The sequence below is a fragment of the Atractosteus spatula genome, chromosome 1 (genome assembly GCF_055471065.1).
Source record: "Atractosteus spatula isolate fAtrSpa1 chromosome 1, fAtrSpa1.hap1, whole genome shotgun sequence".
Taxonomy (NCBI): Eukaryota; Metazoa; Chordata; class Actinopteri; order Semionotiformes; family Lepisosteidae; genus Atractosteus; species Atractosteus spatula.
This window is the reverse complement of record NC_142706.1, coordinates 57,798,077-57,812,545: the sequence shown is the minus strand read 5'-3', so window position 1 is coordinate 57,812,545 and position 14,469 is coordinate 57,798,077. Positions and strand designations below refer to the sequence as shown.

At 51.1% G+C, this 14,469-nt stretch overlaps 1 protein-coding gene across 1 annotated transcript; it reads left to right on the top strand.

Moving 5' to 3' along the window:
- The first annotated feature begins 399 nt into the window (after window positions 1–399).
- Window positions 400–10,938, top strand: LOC148841348 (ADP-ribosylation factor 3). The gene is made up of 5 exons (XM_088912276.1): window positions 400–867; window positions 3,303–3,559; window positions 5,011–5,121; window positions 5,247–5,371; window positions 5,954–10,938. Exons 2-5 carry the CDS (start codon window positions 3,412–3,414, stop codon window positions 6,113–6,115), a joined length of 546 nt encoding a protein of 181 aa, XP_088768402.1. The 5' UTR covers window positions 400–867; window positions 3,303–3,411; the 3' UTR covers window positions 6,116–10,938.
- The last annotated feature ends 3,531 nt before the right edge of the window (window positions 10,939–14,469 follow it).

Here is a 14,469-nt window from a genome sequence, read left to right as displayed (position 1 = left end):
TGCAAAATAATGCCCAGAAATAAAAGCTGAAATTCCATTCGTTTTCCTCATATTAACATTTGAGCTGAAATACAAATTTGTATCAGCACACAGCAAAAATGTTAAATTATCTTCACTGTTCCAAATACTTGGATGATACACTATTCGCCACATCATTACGGGTATTATCACGGCAACAAATAATAAATATGTTTGTTATAGATAATAAATATGTTTAGATTTTTTTTATTATTCTCTAAACCTTGATAGCTGTGGCACGGTGAGCTACAGAGCAATGTGTTGAGCTACGCCAGCGTGTGAAAGGCAATCACAGCGCACCACACACCACTGTGCTGACAGCCGGGGGCGTCCGGTAAAAGCCGTATCGCTGAACAGCCCGGAGGGGGGGGGGTATCACGTGACAGGAAAAGCGCTGTCAGGCGATTGAGCTGTTTTCTGTGTTCGCCCTTACCCGGAGTTTTTTATATTAATTATTAACTCGTGGCCATGTGGCCCATAGTTGCGAGCGGTTTTTACATTTTTAAACGGGTTCTCTTGTGTTAGCTCCCGGGAAAAAAAGGGATTTATTTTCTAGGCCATATGGGTACTAGAGGAACAGACAGCGATAACAAGACAGGGAATTTTGTTTCTAAGATGAAAACCACAAAAAAAACAGACACACCCAGAGCGCACTGATGTATACGTGCCTTAAAGAATCGAAATGAGAGATTACTTTAATTCTCATAAATATTATTAAGACGGTCGTCGTCCGTGCTGCTAGTCTCGCGAGATCTCGGCATGCCTCCTCCCTCTCCCAATCAACAGGGCTGTCCAAGTCTCGCGAGAGTGCGTCTCCCTGCCTGATTTCGGCTGGTGTCACCGTCGGAGGTAAGTGCGGCTCTGCGCAAAGGGATTGAATTAAACAAAACGAAAAATATGCCCATATTTTCAAAAGCGAGGGACAGAAAATAACAGACCGCGCCCTCAGACTACCAGCTTGTTTGCGACGGCGTCCGAAAACCGAGACGGTTGTCGTGACACGGAAAGGAGCGAAGGGTTTTCACTGATCCTGTGTCGTGACTGGCGAGAGAGGAGCAGGGGAGCGGAGGGAGTTTAAGAAAATAACAATAAAAAAAAACGAACGCGGTCGGGAGAATATTTGCTTCTCATAATATCGGGTATACCGGGTTTTTTTTTTTGCGCGCGTATTAGAAATATGTTGTACATTTGCCTGCGACATACGCGGTAGGTGTGAAAACCATTCATCTATCCCCGGTAAGACAATAAGGCAGCCGGAGCTCACGGAGACGCGACAAAGGCGCACAGCTGCCTGCCCGTGGCCCGTGGCCGCGCACACGCGTGTTCGCAGCACAGCGGGGATCCGGAGCCCGGGAGCCGCTCCACCTGCGCGGTACGGCGCACCCGCCCCGCGGTGCCGCTTCGGTCACGGCAGCGGAGGACAGCGGCGCCGGTCTCCACGGCGGGAGGTTCTGACGAGCAGGGGAGTCGTGTGTAGCCCGAGGTGACAGGTGCTTTCGGAGCCTGTGCTTGGCGCACTTCACTTTCCCTGCGGAGGAGTCGGGAGTCGGGGACAGGTTTAGGCGATCCGCGGCCCGGAAGTGTTGAGTAATCCCGCAGTCTGGAGAGGTGTGAAGCTGCGCTAATGGAGACGGACAGCTCCTCGGCGTCCTGCCTGCCTGCCCGCCCGCTTCATTAAATCTTCGCAGCCTTGTTTCAGCTGGACCCGCAGCCGGCGCGGCGGCGCAGGGCCTGACGCAGATGCTCGCACAGAAGGGTGATGGGTATCGGTGGTGGCGTGGGAAAAACAAAACGGGACGGTGCTCCCTTTCTAGTGTGTGTGAGGCAGGAGTGATGGCTACTCAGTTGAAAATGCCTTCCCTCTCCCTTGTGTGGCTGAAGGTGTGAAGACTGGGGTAGTGTGTCGTGAGCGCGGAGTGGCCCAGTTGAACTTACTGTGCTCCTGTTTCAGCCCACGCAAGAGGGCGGGGTGTGGGCAGGCGCCTGCGACACCTCTGACGGCTGAGCCATCGCGGCTCGGGGGGCCGCGGGGCAGGAAGTACACTTGCTGCCGAAGAGCCCTTTGAGCTGTTTCTGGTTTTACAGAAGCACGGGGCTGAGGCGGGGCCGTGGGCAGTGCATGCCAGAGTGGGGGCTCCATTCCCGCTGGAACTGGAGTGGGGTGCCTTTAAAGAAAAGGCACCCCACTCCAGCATGCAACTCTGCTGCATGCTGGGAAGCAGGGCCTACCTGTGCCGTGACAGGCAGGGCTGCTCAGTGCCGTTCAGACCTCATTAAAAACCTGAAACGGACAACACTGCTGTGGAACAGGGGCCTCGTTTCCAGCTCCGGCTCCGTTACTGATGTTTGACTCCAGGCAGAAAACGCAGCGGGCGTTTGTAAGAGCGCTCCAGTTCTGGGGAGCAGGCTGGACAGCGTGGCCAGTTCCGCAGACGGACACCGGCAGGATGGTCTGTTCGTCTGCGGTAGTATTTTTCTTTGTGCTTGTATGTCAGCCACTGCCCAGCTAGGTTAGGCACGTGCAGTAAGACTGCGAATTGGTTCCTGCGCCGGTCCAGCACAGCCAGCTGGACCCCTGTGGGGCCAAGCGGTGCCAGTCAGCCAGCAGGAAGTCCCCAGCGAGCTGCACTGTAGCCCTCGCTCGTTCCTGCTGCAGGGTCGGGCATTGCGTCTTCAAGGGGAGTCCAGACAGGACGGCTCATCCAGCCCCCCCCCAGAGGAGCCTGGCGCTGGGACTCTGTCCTCTCCAAGAGGGACTCTTCAAGAGCCACGTCTCCCCTAGACCTCCGCGGTGCTGGGTGTGTCCCCTGCGCCTCGGGGTCCAGTGTCGATCACCTCTGTTCTCCTTGGGGGGCGGCGGCTCCCCCGAGGTCCAAGCCGTGTTCTGGGAGAGTCTCGGGAATTTTCCTTTTGGGCTCCGGACCCGGCCCTCGTGGTGGCAGAAGTCGAGCCCCAGCAGTGACTTACCCAAAATAAGGCCCTCTAATACGGTAGATGGCAAGAGCTCTCTGTTCTCTTCGGGGCCTGGTGCCATGTTGAAAGTTTGATCCACTCACACGTTGCAAAATACAGTCACAGTGCCCGGCGATCAATGTCTGTTTGACAGAGACTGATTGGTTCTGTGTTGCCGGATCCTGTTACTAAGTGCCACATGTCATTTCTGATCGAGTTTTGAATCCCTGCAGAGATCTAAGCCCAGACTTGACGTGTCGTTATATACAGCACACGCGTGAGATTCAGTGATAGTGCTCTTTCTAACTGGCCTGGTTCTGTCTCTCCCAAAGTCTGCGATCCCACTGGACGAGCCAGGCGCCGCCGTGAACCAGTCACTCATCCAGGAGCTGCCAGTGCCCACTGCTACCAGCACCGCCCGCTGAGGGAAGGACAGCCGCCATGGGGAATATTTTCGGGAACCTGCTGAAGAGCCTGATTGGGAAGAAGGAGATGCGAATCCTGATGGTGGGGCTGGACGCGGCCGGCAAGACGACCATCCTGTACAAGCTGAAGCTCGGCGAGATTGTCACCACCATCCCCACCATTGGTACAGCACGCTGTTCTCAGCCACTTCCAGCCTGCCTGGGTGTAAACCACAGTCCCTCTCGTCAGATTGTTATCTGGATTGGCTTCCTCTGTAGACCTCAGCATGTGGTTATGTGTTTTTCAAGCTTTGTTCAGTCCTTGAAACTCGCTTCAGCCTTATTATTCTGCTTGTATTTGCTTCTGGCTTAGTACAAAACGTGGATTGTGGGTGACCGTCAGGGCCGGCAGTATGGAGCTGTTCACCCATTGTAGCACCGGTGCGCCCACCTCTGTGCAGATAAATTAGCAGTGATCCAGCAAGGCTAGAGCTGGGAGCTGTCACTGCGTGGGCTGAAGGGAATCAGTAGAGGTTCCAAGGTTTCTTTTCACTGTGCAGCGAGGAATTAACTTCGGCTTGTCACCTGAAGGGAGCAGAGTCTGGGCATGGTGTTCGCGGTGTGGTGACAATTTACAGTGCTCAGTGTCAGTGCTGGCGCATCGGTGGTGCCCGGTGTCAGGGGAGAGGGCTGGCGTGTCGGTGGTGTCATGTCGGGGGAGAGGGCTGGCGTGTCGGTGGTGCCCGGTGTCGGAGGAGAGGGCTGGCGTGTCGGTGGTGTCGTGTCGGGGGAGAGGGCTGGCGTGTCGGTGGTGCCCGGTGTCGGGGGAGAGGGCTGGCGTATCGGTGGTGCCCGGTGTCGGGGGAGAGAGCTGGCGTGTCAGTGGTGCCCGGTGTCGGGGGAGAGGGCTGGCGTGTCGGTGGTGTCGTGTCGGGGGAGAGGGCTGGCGTGTCGGTGGTGTCGTGTCGGGGGAGAGGGCTGGCGTGTCGGTGGTGTCCTGTCGGGGGAGAGGGCTGGCGTGTCGGTGGTGTCCTGTCGGGAGAGAGGGCTGGCGTGTCGGTGGTGTCGTGTCGGGGGAGAGGGCTGGCGTGTCGGTGGTGCCTGGTGTCGGGGGAGAGGGCTGGCGTGTCGGTGGTGCCTGGTGTCGGGGGAGAGGGCTGGCGTGTCGGTGGTGCCTGGTGTCGGGGGAGAGGGCTGGCGTGTCGGGGGAGAGAGCTGGCTTGTCGGTGGTGTCATGTCGGGGTGTCATTTAAGTGTGTGTTTCACTGTTACGCAGTTTATAGAATCATGATTTTTTGTGGTTGGGTGGAGAATTAGTATAAAAAATCGCATTGAATAATCACTATCAATTGTTCATGTGTTGACTGTGTTACCAGTTGGTGTTTGGATTGAGACAACCAAACCATGACTGAGGAGTTAATATTACAGCCTAATATATGGGGTATCCAAATATTTCTTGTGTTACTTAATGTAAGTCAATCAGTAATCATATCCATGTTGGAGTATTTCAGCATTTGCTCGCTGTGTGCCGAGTCACGCTGAGAGTGTGGTTGCTGGAGGCTGGTGCCAAGTCGTGCCGGAGGTGTTGGGAGAAGTCGTGTGCAGCGGCTCAGGCCTGTTCTCTCGTCCGTCGCAGGGTTCAACGTGGAGACTGTGGAATACAAGAACATCAGCTTCACGGTGTGGGACGTTGGCGGGCAGGACAAGATCAGACCCCTCTGGAGACATTACTTCCAGAACACGCAAGGTGAGGCTCTGTGTTTCCCTGGATGAGGGTAAAATACCATCCGGGGCGCCAGATGTGTGTTTGAGACGGCAGGACCGAGCGCCCGTGGCGAGAGAGTGACCGATACTGTCTGCTCCGCTGCCCAGGGCTGATCTTCGTGGTGGACAGCAATGACCGGGAGCGGGTGAACGAGGCGAGGGAGGAGCTGATGAGGATGCTGGCGGAGGATGAGCTGAGGGACGCTGTTCTCCTGGTCTTTGCAAACAAGCAGGTACGCCCCCCGGCCCCTCGCTCTCTCACTGAGCCGGAGCTTGAAGTACTCTTTCGCTAATACTCTTTTCCTTATTTCTCTCCTCTCTTCCCTCCTCCTCTCTCCTCCATCTCTCTCTCCCCCCTTGTCTAACCTCCCTCTCTCTCCCCCCATCTATCCTCCTCTATTCTCTTCTCCCTCTCTCTCTCTCCTTTCCCTCCTCCTCTCTCCTCCATCTCTCTCTCCCCCCTTGTCTAACCTTCCTCTTTCCCCCCATCTATCCTCCTCTCTTCTCTCCTCCCTCTCTCTCTCTCCTCTCCCTCCTCCTCTCTCCTCCATCTCTCTCTCCCCCTTTGTCTAACCTTCCTCTCTCCCCCCCATCTATCCTCCTCTCTTCTCTCCTCCCTCTCTCTCTCCTCTCCCTCCTCCTCTCTCCTCCATCTCTCTCTCCCTCCTTGTCTAACCTCCCTCTCTCTCCCCCCCATCTATCCTCCTCTCTTCTCTCCTCCCTCTTTCTCTCCTCCCTCCTCCATCTCTCTCTCCCCCCCCATCTATCCTCCTCTCTTCTCTCCTCTCCCCCCTCCTCTCTCTCTCTGTCTCCAGGACCTGCCCAACGCGATGAACGCGGCGGAGATCACCGACAAGCTGGGCTTGCACTCGCTCCGCCACCGGAACTGGTACATCCAGGCCACCTGCGCCACCAGCGGCGACGGGCTGTACGAGGGGCTGGACTGGCTGGCCAACCAGCTCAAGAACAAGAAATGAGAGGGTGTTGTCTGGTGTGGGGGGGAGGTTGAGGGGGTTTGGAAGCATCACTGCTTCAGACCCCATCACCCCCGCCCCCGACTCCAGCCCCTCTGCCTCTCCCTCCTCGCGCTCGGCTGTCGGTGTCTGTACTCAGCCCCCCTTCTGCAGCACGGTTCTCATCTGGCCACGCCCTTGTCCCTCGGCTCCCCCTTCTCAATGACCCGGAATTCGAATCGGTACCTTGGTGTGTGTGCTTGATGGGTTGTGTCCCATCCCTTCCCCCAAACCTGTAACAACCAAGTCAGTGCTCCCGCATCAGGGATCCCCCATCTCCATCTCTTTCCCCCCTGAGCTCCGAGGAGATGGGGGCTCCCTGTGTTGAAGTGCTTTGAAAGAGAACACAGCCTGTGCTCTGTTTGAGTGGTGTGACTACACAGCCTTGCAAGCCAAGCTGTGTCAATCTGCTCTGCTTTCTGCCCACCCCGAGACAAGAATTAGGCTTGTATATGATGTCAGTGCTGCACACTGGGGAGGGGGTGAGTACAGACACTGGTCTTGAAAAGAATCAACAGCAAGAGAAATCCTCTCTTTCCACAGTCTGGGTGCAACAGGCCCAGCTCTCCTCCCCTCTCCACTTACAGATCTTATAGTCACCCAATTAACCCAACTACCACGTTAATTGTTACTTATGTCGCTGTTCCACAGTTTGCTTTCCTCTCCCTTGTGGTTACTTGTGTGTGTTTCGGTATTCTGGAGCTCTGTCTCTGAACGCTTTGAGTGTAGGGGACAGAGTTGTGAGCCGGCAGAATCCATGAAGCTGGAGCTCCCAGATTTGTCGTTTTGTCTCTAGGCTGACCTGACTCGAGGGCATTTCTGGGTGTGGTTACGGATCTCGCAGAACTGAGCTCCTTAAATTGCAGAATACACACAGACGCCAAGGGCAAGGAGACACAATTTCAGACGGGAAGCGTTGGCCTATCTGTGTCGGAAACGAGCTCATTCACGTGATCAGCTTCATGACCCCTTACAGAAAATCACACAAGTTTAATCGCTTCGCGAATGACCTTGTTTCAGATACATGGTGCTAATTCTTATGTCTGCATCTGTAAGTAAGGTTGTATATATTTTGTCTTTTCGGTAGCACGCAAGTTTAATTCAGTCATTCCCAGCCTGTGTGGAAGAGTTGCGAAAATTGTACAATTTGTCAGGAATGCGTAGTTCCTCCTCCTGCGCTGACACCCTGTAAGAATTCCTGCCCGCTTTGCAACAGGCCCGCAGCAGGAGACTGAGCCATTCCGACCCCTGAGGTCACAGAAAAGAGCCGAGCTCTTTCGCGGTAGTCCACAGCATCCCGCAGCGCCTCCGAGCTCCGAGTCACAGACTGGAGCACCTTCGTGCTGCAGCAGACCAGGACTGGGAGGGCGTTTTCTGGGAGGCCTGCTGAAGCACCGGTTCTGAGGGAACAAGTAGATTCACCATTTCTGTTTTCTTGTACACTCTGTGACTTATTGGACCATGACCACATTCACTGCAGTGTGGCATTGAAGACGTATCGGAATCGGTGACATGCTGCTGGGGGTGTATCCCGCCTTGTGCCTGTTGCTTGCTGGGATAGGCTCTGGCTCCCCCGTGACCCTGAACTGGATGAAGAGGGATGGATTAATTGGAATAGCCTCTCCCTAACGCAGGAATTTCGGTGTATCCATGTCTCCCACAATGACTTGTTCTTGTAGCCTCCCAGTAAACGAAGCTCCGGTCCTGCGTCGTGCGGCTCTGCTGCCCTGTTACTGTCTCTGTGGATTCGGGATCAAGCGGGCTGCAGTGTCCGTATCGAGGCTGTCCCTGGGGCTCTGCCTGGATTTGAACGGCACGGATAGTCTTGTCATAGGAAGAGGGACCATTCTGGATTAAAGCTCAACTAATGTCATAACGGGAAAAACAAAATCCCGATTCTCGTATAGAGCCTTCGAGATTTGACCTGTTTGACAGGGGAAGAGTGTTGAGTGTGTTGCTCATGAGATGGGGCTACACACTCCTTAAATCTCGCTGCATCGTGAATTCGGTGTGAGCGCGAGCCTCAACCCTGAAGCTGAGGAGTGTTTGTCATTGTGATGCAAGCTTTTTTTCAGCACAATGCCCGTGATTTGCATTAGATTCAATTTAAAAACATGATCTTTAACTGACGGACATAGGTTTTCCGATAGAAAAGTCTTTGCTTCAGTTGTAGTCACTGTGTGCCAAAATGAGCTACAAAGATGCCACACTAGAATTAAACAATTACTTTGGATTTGCTAGTAGTATATTCCATGTTGATGCTATGTTGAAGAGCAGGTTTGGCTGTAATTTCCGATTTCCATGGGGACAGGAAGCAGAGCTACGGAGCTGGAATCGGGCTGTTCCTGTCTCGAGTCAAGTGCTCTGCTTAGCCGACCTGTCCAATGAATTCCTCTCCATTTGTTTCCTGGGAGTGCTTTTTGTTGCGGGCAGCAGTGTGAGGTGATTCCCAAGGACGACGTTCCTTCCTCGTGTCCCGGAAAATGCTTGGAGAGCGATTCCCGAATTTCCCCAGAAAGGACCTGATGGTTACGTTGCGCATCAGCCATTAGGTGGGCTTTTTTCCCCATGTTTGATTGTAAATATTTTTCACTATGAGGCTCTACTTAGCTGATGTACTTTTTGTTACTGTTCTTTATTGATTATTGATTATTGATTTGCTGCACTGGGTCTGTTGGACAGTTATAGTCTGTAATCTTATGTCTCAAAGGCAGGGTATTTTGTTTTTTTTTAAGATGAAAAGATGAAGTTGTTTATTTTATGAAATATTCCGCCCAAAAATCAAAGAAGATTTTTTATTCCACTCGTTCCACTAACTGTCCATGGGTGTTCATGGACTCTCTCACACCACCACAGTTGTCACAGCTCTACACGAGATGTGGGTAGTGGGTCAGCAGCTTTTTTTGTGGCCTGATCGGACTTCCTCTGGGTGTTTTTTTTTTTTAATTTGCCAACCACTGCTTGTGATCCCTGGATGCTGCCTGAGCTAACACATTAGCCGGGTCTGCTGTTGCCTTCGGGAGCTTACCAGTGTCACTTGGCCACAGCCATGCTATTTGACAGGTCATGTTCCCATAGCATGGCACACTGAAGAAAAATCCTGGTTTTGCGCTCCTGTACACTCTGCAGGAATCATGGGACAACCCAAGTGCTTGGTTGTTCCTGCTGCTCTGGAGGGAACGAGTCAGTTCTATGAAACATGCCATTCTGTAGAGTTCTGCAAGGCTGAGGAAGATAAAGTTGGCTACAGTTTCTTTAGTACACTCTCTTTGGGCTTGTCCGATCCAGAGCCTGTTTTCAGCAGATCGTTTAAATGAGTGTGCCTGGTGAGAATAGGAATGGCAGACTTCTAAGGGGGAAAATGTAAGTGGCATTGGTGGACCAGTAGGTGGTGCTCTTCCATCTGGACTACAATTTACAAAATTTCCCTGTGTGATGGCAAGGGACAAGGTGCTGTCCTTGGGAAGTGATACTTAACAAAGGTCCTGGAGATGTGAGATCCCAGGACACTCTTTGTAAGAGTAGGATTGCCACCCCATGTGTCCTGGCTGGATTCCACTCTGGCCTACCTACCATTTCCCCTTCAATTTGATCACTTCTCCTCTGATCTGCAGTGTCGTGGGGCTGCTGTGGGTCACGAAGGTGGGTGGATTAAGCGGGACCCCTCCTGTATGTTAAATGCTTTAGTATCCTTTTGGATGGAAAGTGCTGAATACATCCAACAGCAATAACAGGACTGCTCCTGAGTCTGCGCTCATCTCTCTGTCGATCAGGGGCGGAGGGGATGGAAGACCCCTCTTGCTCTTGCACGGGAAGAGAGTGAAAGGAGTGCTCTCGGGACAGGGGGTTTGGAAAGGCCCTGTGCTGGACTGGCGTCCCGGCCAGGGTGAACCCCGCCTTGCACCTGTTGCTGGTAGGGATAGGCTCCGGCTCCCCTGCAACCCTGAACTGGATGAAGCAGCTAGAAAAACGGAGACGTTGGCATCTCCCAGTAAAGAGGGAGAGACGAGCGCAGACTCGATGAATGGGTCCCGGTGCGACAACAGAGGCCAAGCCTACTGGCCAGGGCTGCACAAGGCAATCGTGTTGCTTCTTCTCTGCAGACATTTTGCACTGGTAACATGAAGAGTAGCTGCATGTACAGTATGCACACACGTTAATTCCAGGGTGTACTTCCTCATGCTTCGCGAGTAACAGCCTTGAAAAGAGAGGTGAAGAATGGGCCTCTGGCCACATGACACGGCTGTTCACCCGTTGCCACGGTTACTGCCACAGACAGGGAAGCGGTTACCTGTACAGAGATCACCCAGCCGAGCCGTCACCTGGATTCGCTGGGGTCTAGAACTCGCCTGCGATTTTACATTGACACTTGTACTTTGAGCCATTTATTTGTGTGGCCTTATAGCAGTTTTGTTGATGGTATCAGTGTTTTGAGAATTTCAGCTTCTGTTTTTTTTACGTTGGTTTAAATGTGAATTATTAATGAAAAGGGATGTAGTTTCATATTTCTCTCTGTTCACTTCTAGGTTTTTATGACATTTTTGTCCTTTTGGTCAGCTGTTTTATTTATTCTTTTCTTTCTTCGGCTCCTGTGTTTTTTTCCGGGAATGTGCTTGATTATTTTGTAGTAGGGTTAGTGTTTCCAGTCAGTTTTTCGATGGATAGTGTAATATTAATGCTACGTGGAGATCTGGAAGTCACAGTTTCCCCTGTGTCGGGGTGCACTCAGTTTGTGGCTGTACGTCCTGAACGTGATCAGAATAAACCTGTTTTGCGTATGAACTGTCCCACTGCCTCGGTCTTCACTCTGTCCCCCTCCTGTCTAATTACTGGCGTCTCCAGGCCGCCTCCGGTTTGGATTTCTCACCTGAGGAGCCCGTCGGGGCTGTCGGTGTCCATCACAGCAGAGGAGAGTTGCCGTCAGGTAATACGCTCGAGCACTGTCCGAAGTATTGGGAACCCCCCAGTCTACTGAACCCACTCTCCCAGTGGGGGTGCCGGAGAGAGACTCCCGTCACCTTCCCTGGCCAGAATAGTCCCCTGACCTCACTCCCGCTGGACCTGTCCATTTCCGTCCCCACACACCACCACCCTCCTCACAACCCCAGCTGAAGGCTGTCCTGCTGAAAGTAACGGTGTCCTGTTATCTGCAGCCCTTCTGCCTTTAACAGTACCAGATCTGCTCTTGCTGGCCAAAATACTAGGAACCCCCGTTCAATAAACAGATCCCTCCAGTAGCAGACTGTGTGTGTGTGTGTGTGTGTGGTGGGGGGGGGGGTTCCTGCTGGGAACTAGTGGGACCAGTGGATCTGTGCTGTTAGGCTAAAGGTTAACACTAACGAGGTTGTGTGAGGCAGACAGGCAGCAAGTGTAGGTGATACTGCTCCAGCACATGGTGCCCTCAAGTGATGATGGGCAGATGAGAACAACTGGGATACAAGTGCAGCATCCGTCCAGAGCCCTGCCCCCTCCTGCTGAGACAGTGCTGGCTTCATCTTTAAAGATGGAAAAGATTTTTCAAGGTTTCAGAATGGGTATTTTAAATGTTTGATAAGGAAGCAAATAAGGGCATTAAAATAGGTCCTGCATGGAACTGACATTATTGTATTATTCTTGACTGTTGACTGTAACCAACAGCTGACATATAGCATCTTGATAGTTAATGCTTTATTCTAAAAAAGATACACAATGTGAACAAATCAATTAACCCACCCTTACTATCAAAGAAAACACACTTCAGAAATAATTTTAAAACCCTCCTTCCATACCACCTCCATTAATAAATGGTAGTTACTGTATCTATTCTCACAAAGCCTGAAGTTAATGTTAATTGATTGCAGATAAGAAGTTGATCCATCAGTGTTTAGACATGTTTAGAACTATCAGAATGAGGAATTACTTGCATTAACAGCAGGAGGAAGTCAGGTTCTTCTGAAGTTCTAGTCCTGTTTGTAGATCACTGGATTTCAGCCCTTGTCTTGGGGATCCCCAATACTGAGTCACCCTAAATCGCTTATTTGATTGTAAATGCTTGGCAGTTATTGATCACGTAATGTGTTAATGAAACTCTGGTCTTAAAGAGCTTAAGGGAATTCTGACAATGTTAACCAATGAGTAATGGATTACCAGCTGGAATCACTTTTGTACTATTTAAAGAATATGTTGGTTTTACGTTAGCGTAGTTAATTTCATACAAAGCACCACTGAAACGGGAGAATTACACAGCACTGAAATAACTGAGAAATCTACAATTTCTCACTGCAATGTGTGCAGTGTCAGGTTAGTCACACAGTACAGAAATAGCAGTGAGAATTATACACTGTGTGCGGCGTCAGGTCACAGAGTACAGAAATAGTGAGAATTATACAGTGTGTGGAGTTGCAGGTCTAGTCACTAGTAACTAGTCTTTCACCAGAAACACAAAACCTCACTCGAGGCTAACACTGAACTAATTTACCCCCCTGCACAGCGCAGCAGCTGCTCCTAATTCAGAGATCTACACAGCCTGCTGCCAGGATGGAGCGGATAAGGAACGATGGCCTTGGCTTCACGGATCCGGTTCTGTTTCAGGCAGGTTAAGTCATTCCCATTATCCAGGGAGCTGGCTCTGGGATCGATGGCCGTACGCTCCAGGTTTCCATCCCAAGGGGCAGCAGTTCAAGTGCCCCACCCCTGTAAACTCCATAGAGGACATCCTTGGCAAATTCCTGCAGGAATCTGGACAGGCCAGAACGTGTTCTCCCAAAAGAGGAGTCCATATTGGACTGAACCTGCAGGATTGGGAGTTTCCAGACCAGGTGGATGAATCTGCAAGTTTCGGAAGAGGTTGGGGAAAAAAAAAATTGGAAAAAGTTAAAGGCATCTTTTTGGAACAAGGATTGCCAAAGGAGGAAGATAAGCAACAGTGAACACTGGAATTTAAATCAAAGTGATTCGTGTTGGTTTATGGCTCAGAAATGTATTGCCATGGACTGCCTGTTAGAAAATGCAAAATGTACTGTCATAAACCAGTGGTGTCTAGTCCTGGTCCTGGGGGGTCAATGTGTCTGCAGGGTGTCCAGTCCTGGTCCTGAGGGGTCAGTGTGTCTGCAGGGTGTCCAGGCCTGGTCCTGGGGGGTCGGTGTGTCTGCAGGGTGTCCAGTCCTGGTCCTGGGGGGGTCAGTGTGTCTGCAGGGTGACCAGTCCTGGTCCTGGGGGGTCAGTGTATCTGCCATGCTGGGAGAAGCAGTTAAACTGGTAACCAGCTGGTTTAGCTCCGTAAGGGCTGAGATGTAATGAAAACACAGACACATCAGCCCTGCAGGACCTGGATTGTTCACTACTGGTGTAAACAGCAGTTTAAATTGTTTCAGAGATGTTACAGCTTCAATAAGGTATATTTATAAAAGAACACCATGATCTGTGTGTGGCTGAGCCTAGGTTCAGGGGTATATTAACAGTACGAGCCTGTTAATCCTGAACCATGAATAGGGTTAGAATGCCACCTAGTGGCAGAGCTGCAGATCAAACTATGAGTAAAGACCTAGAGATGTCCGAGTCCACATCAACCTTTCTGACCTACAGATATCTCTAAAAGGTGATACTCGGAAACAAAATGACTGAAATATGACTAAATTAGTATAATACATGTCATAAATAATTAATTTCATCTGCTTTTGCATACTTTTTAATAGAAAGTGTGTTGTGTCTTCAGACCTGCTCCCATGGCTGATGAATATGACAATTTTTGTATTCCCTTTTAATTACTTTGCACCCTAATTACAAGTTTTTCCAAGTATTTATTTTCTAAATTTAGCGGGACATAATTTCAGTAAGGTGAAACTGTTAAGTTGAGAGACGAGTGCAGTTACAAATCGTGGATATTGGTGAATTGGATAAAATGACAATCAGGCAACAGAGGCAGGATGGGTGTGATTGCTATAATTGCTAATTGCTTATATGTATATACCGCTATTCTGGACACTCCACTCAAAGCGCGTTACAGGTAATGGGGACCCCCCTCCACCACCAGAACCCTCACCACACATCACCTGTCAGTGGGGAGGAAAACAGAATGATGAAGCCTGCTCAGAGATGGGGATTATTAGGAGGCCATAGTTGGTAAAGGCCAATAGGAAATTTGGCCAAGACGCCAGGTAACACCCCTATTCTTTTAGAGAAACACCCTGGGATTTTTAATGACCACAGAGAGTCAGGACCTCAGTTTTACATCTCATCTAAAGGATGAGGATTTTTTTTACAGTATACTGTACCCGTCACTAAACTGGGACATTAGGACCCACACAGACTGCAGGGAGAGCACCTCCCATCCAGGTCCT

Coding starts and splice junctions, on each gene's coding strand:
- LOC148841348 (XM_088912276.1), top strand. CDS start 3,412: ATGGGGAATATTTTCGGGAACCTGCTGAAGAGCCTGATTGGGAAGAAG. Junction 3,560..5,010: donor CACCACCATCCCCACCATTG/GTACAGCACGCT, acceptor CGTCCGTCGCAG/GGTTCAACGTGGAGACTGTG. Junction 5,122..5,246: donor TTACTTCCAGAACACGCAAG/GTGAGGCTCTGT, acceptor TCCGCTGCCCAG/GGCTGATCTTCGTGGTGGAC.